At 29.4% G+C, this 3,989-nt stretch overlaps 1 protein-coding gene across 3 annotated transcripts in view; it reads left to right on the plus strand.

The window, feature by feature from the left end:
* The window catches only part of LOC107570205 (serine/threonine-protein kinase DCLK2-like), an 18,507-nt gene that overhangs the window by 2,384 nt on the left and 12,134 nt on the right, over positions 1 to 3,989 (plus strand). For all 3 annotated transcript variants that reach the window (XM_016256411.1, XM_016256412.1, XM_016256413.1), the window contains exon 2: positions 1,427 to 1,752. In XM_016256411.1, coding sequence (XP_016111897.1) covers positions 1,427 to 1,752 — 326 coding nt within the window. The remainder of the gene's footprint in view (positions 1 to 1,426; positions 1,753 to 3,989) is intronic.

Consider the following 3,989-nt stretch of genomic DNA (forward strand, 5'->3'; position numbering starts at 1 on the left):
TCTGCTGTAGTGTAGGTGAATGACAGCAGTTTAACCGTGACACGTGCCGGAGCTTCACGCTGTCTTACAGCAGATATTTTACTCAAACATCTGGACGATTGAGCTTGAGGAGCTTCACATGATCTTGAGCGTTACATATGTTTGACAGGTGCATCTGTGAATCAGCAGAAACACATTCAGCTGCTTGAGTGTATTTTTGGACTGATGAGAAACCAGCTGAGATGAGTTTAGGCGTGAGCTGCTGCATTACAGTATTAAAGCAGAGACACAGACAGAACCTGCCACGTACTGATGCTGCTTTGACCCCGGGGTCACGTTGCCATGGCGATCGGGTCAATGAACCTGCTGTCAGCACTGCATCAGCATCTTCACTTCAGATTCACCTCGCAGCCGGTGAACCACATGGATGCAGATGGTTTTGATGGTGGTCCAACTTTGCTTCTGCAACCTTAGCAACCACCCAGAACATCCTAGCAACCATAAAGAAATTTTGACTTTAAATTATTCCAATTCTCTATCCCAGGGTTTCCAAAACTGCGGCTTTTGAGTTTGTGAAAGTCCTTTAATGAATTAAATCATGAAACTGAAATTAAAATAATTTTAAAGCAAAACATAAAAAAAGTCTATGTAGCTTTAATTAATTTTTATTTCAGTTTAAGTCATTTTAGTACTTCAACTTAAACCTATTTCAGTTAGTTGCTAAGGAAACATTTCTAATTTTTGTTTAAATTTTGCAAGATAAAACATTTAAAAATGTGAAATTAAAATAAATAATTTTAAAATTTAAAAAATTTAAAATGAATTTAAGGTCAAATTAAAATAATTAAAAATGAAAACAAAAATGTCAAATTAAAACATAATTTAATAATAAAACCTAAAAAAAATCAATATAGCTTCAATCTATTTCTGTTTTAGTTTGAGTCATATTAGTACTTATTTCTGTTAGTTGCCAAGGCAATGTTTCTTATTTTTGTTAAATAATTTAGATTTATTTTTTAAATTTAATTTAAATTAATTTCAATAATTTAGAGGTAAAACAAAAAATGTCAAGTTTAAATAATTAAAAATTCAAACAAAAAATGTCAAATTAAAATAGATGTTTTCAAAATAAAACAAAAATAATTTTAAAATAAAGCAACAAAATGTAAGAAATAATGTTAAAGCAAAAAAATAATAATAATTTTGAAACAAAACTAAAATAATAAAAAAAAACTTAAAGCAAATATAAAATTAAAATACATTTTAAAATAAAAACAAAATAAAACACTTACTAAAAAGATCAAATATTGTATTTGTTCACCTGCGTGATCATGAACTGGCATCAGAGAACTGTGAGCGTGAGAGTGTGTTGTTTAATTATTGAAATATTAACTTGTGTGTTGTGTTGGTCTGATGAAGCGGTGTGCCTGTGGTGTTCCTGCTGTAGGTGAGAGCTACGTCTGCGCCTCCAACGAACCCTACAGGAAGGTGGAGTACACCAAGAACGTCAACCCCAACTGGGGCTCGCGGCTGGGGGCGGGGCCAGTGGGCGGAGCCGGGCGTCAGGGGCCTCAATCGAGGGACCCGAAAGACTTCATCAAACCCAAACTGGTGACAGTGATCCGCAGCGGCGTGAAGCCCAGGAAGGCTGTGAGGATCCTGCTGAATAAGAAGACGGCGCACTCGTTCGAGCAGGTGCTCGCAGACATCACCGAAGCCATCAAACTGGACTCCGGCGTCGTCAAGAGACTCTACACGCTGGACGGAAAACAGGTGCGGATGCCAAAATACACATCAGAAGAAAAAGCTCTAACACTTCTGTTAATCAGTCAGAGCGGCTCGTTAATGCTGATCAGCTCAGAACGACGGATCAATAATCATCTATTAGTAATGCATCCTGTTCATTGATTATATTGCATTGCCTTAAGAGACTCAGAATCAATAGTAGTTTATTCTATTTATTGTTATTTTGAATGAGCTTTTGTTTTATATTTTCAGTTTTGTAGTCGTTTTGTTGGTTCGTCATTGTTCTTTATAGATTTCATTTAAAGTGATCGATTGCCCGGAAATGATCGTTTTGTCATCATTTACTGTCCCTCGCGTCATTCAGATCGGTTTGATTTTCTTTCTTCTGCGGAAACAAAATAGAGACATTTCAAAGAATGAGAAAGCGGCTTGGACTTAAGATTTAGGTGAATATCCAATTAAATTTGATATATTATTTATTTTTCAGATTGCAAAATTTTAATAAAGACAAATATTGAATATATTTATAAATTGTAAATATTATTTAAATATATTTAAATATTATGAAGATTCAGGTAAAATAAATAACAGTGTGTGTGTGTGTATATATAATAATAATAACAATTAATAATTATTTATTATTATTTAATTATTAATTAAATTACATATATATATATATATATATTATATAAACAAATATTAAATATATATTAACAGGTTTTACATTTAATTTAAATATTTAAATATATTTATTTAAATATTAAGATTTAAGTGGATAACTAATTTTATTTTATATATTATTTATTATATATAAATTATATACAAATTTAAAATATAAACAAGTATTCAATACAAGTTATTTAATATATCTTATAATTATTTATTTAATTATTATTATCATCATTATTCTTATCTTTTAATACATCTTATCTCACCATTTTATCTACTATTTATATATTTAATGCCCAGTCAAAGTAGCTGACCAAGTTACGTCTCACTGCAAGTCGTCTTCTGTATATAACTGTGTGTGCGAAGAATACAAATGCAATCTTGACATTTCAGTCTGTTCCTCAAACAAATGATCATGTGACTTACAATATAGTGCACAAGTCACTGTTATGATGCTTTATGGTCATATTTGGAGCTCAATAAGGCTTTCATCAGATGAGAAAGAGAAGAGCAGCGAGACCATTATTCTGTCAGAAGTGATGAGAGACTGATGGCTGATGGACGGAGACAGGCTGAATAATGGATCTGTCTCTAGAGTCACAGTAATGTGGATCTTCCAGAGCGTCCCGTCTCACTGCGTTACTGCTGTGATTCACTCAAACATGTCCCATTCAAATACTTTTGCAATTAAACATAAAAATGCAGAATGAAAGGAAATTATTTAAACAAAAACAAATAAAATAAAAATAAGACCATGCAAAATTAAAATAAATAAATGTAAAACAAATCCTAAAAATTAAAATAAATAAATAAATAATAATAATTTTAAAATAAAACAAAAATTTACATTTAATTACTTTAATAAAAAAATTAATTAAAAAAAGATTTAATTAAAAGAAACATTTTTATAATAAAACAAATAATATTGTAATAAAACAAAAATCTAAAATTAAAAATAATGATTTAATATAATTTTTTTTATATAATTTGAAAACAAATGTAAACATGTTAAATGAAACCATTTTATGATAAAACAAATAATATGAAAGAAATGAAATGTAAATTAAAATATTTTTAAAACACAATATAAAAATGTCAAATAAAAATGAGTAATTTAAATAAAAATAAAACTAATTATCTTAAAATAAAACTAATTTAAACAACGCATGTAAATAAATCACTTCAAAATTAAAACATTTTAAATCAAATAATTATAATAAAAAAATTATAATATAAAAACAAAACATACATGTAAAATTAAAAAAAATCTTTTAAAAATAACAGAAGTAAATATTTTTAAAATGAAAAACAAACGTAAAATTAATTTTAAAACAAAACAAAAATATAAAATTAAAATTAAAATAAACCAGTTTAAAACAAAAATATTAATGAAACACTAAAAAAGATATAAATAGTTGGTTTGGCCGGCATCAGACGCTGCAGTTTCTACAGTGAGTCTAATTAATTCTGAGTAAATTACACTGCTGTCTGACTGTGACGGGCTAATAGAGAGAGTGTGTGTGAGTGTATGTGTGTGTGTGTGTGTGTGTGTGTGTGTCTGTGTGTGTGTGTGTGTGTGTGTGTGTGTGGGGGGG

Source organism: Sinocyclocheilus grahami, unplaced genomic scaffold (genome assembly GCF_001515645.1).
Source record: "Sinocyclocheilus grahami isolate Dianchi unplaced genomic scaffold, SAMN03320097.WGS_v1.1 scaffold1425.1, whole genome shotgun sequence".
NCBI classification, from domain to species: Eukaryota; Metazoa; Chordata; class Actinopteri; order Cypriniformes; family Cyprinidae; genus Sinocyclocheilus; species Sinocyclocheilus grahami.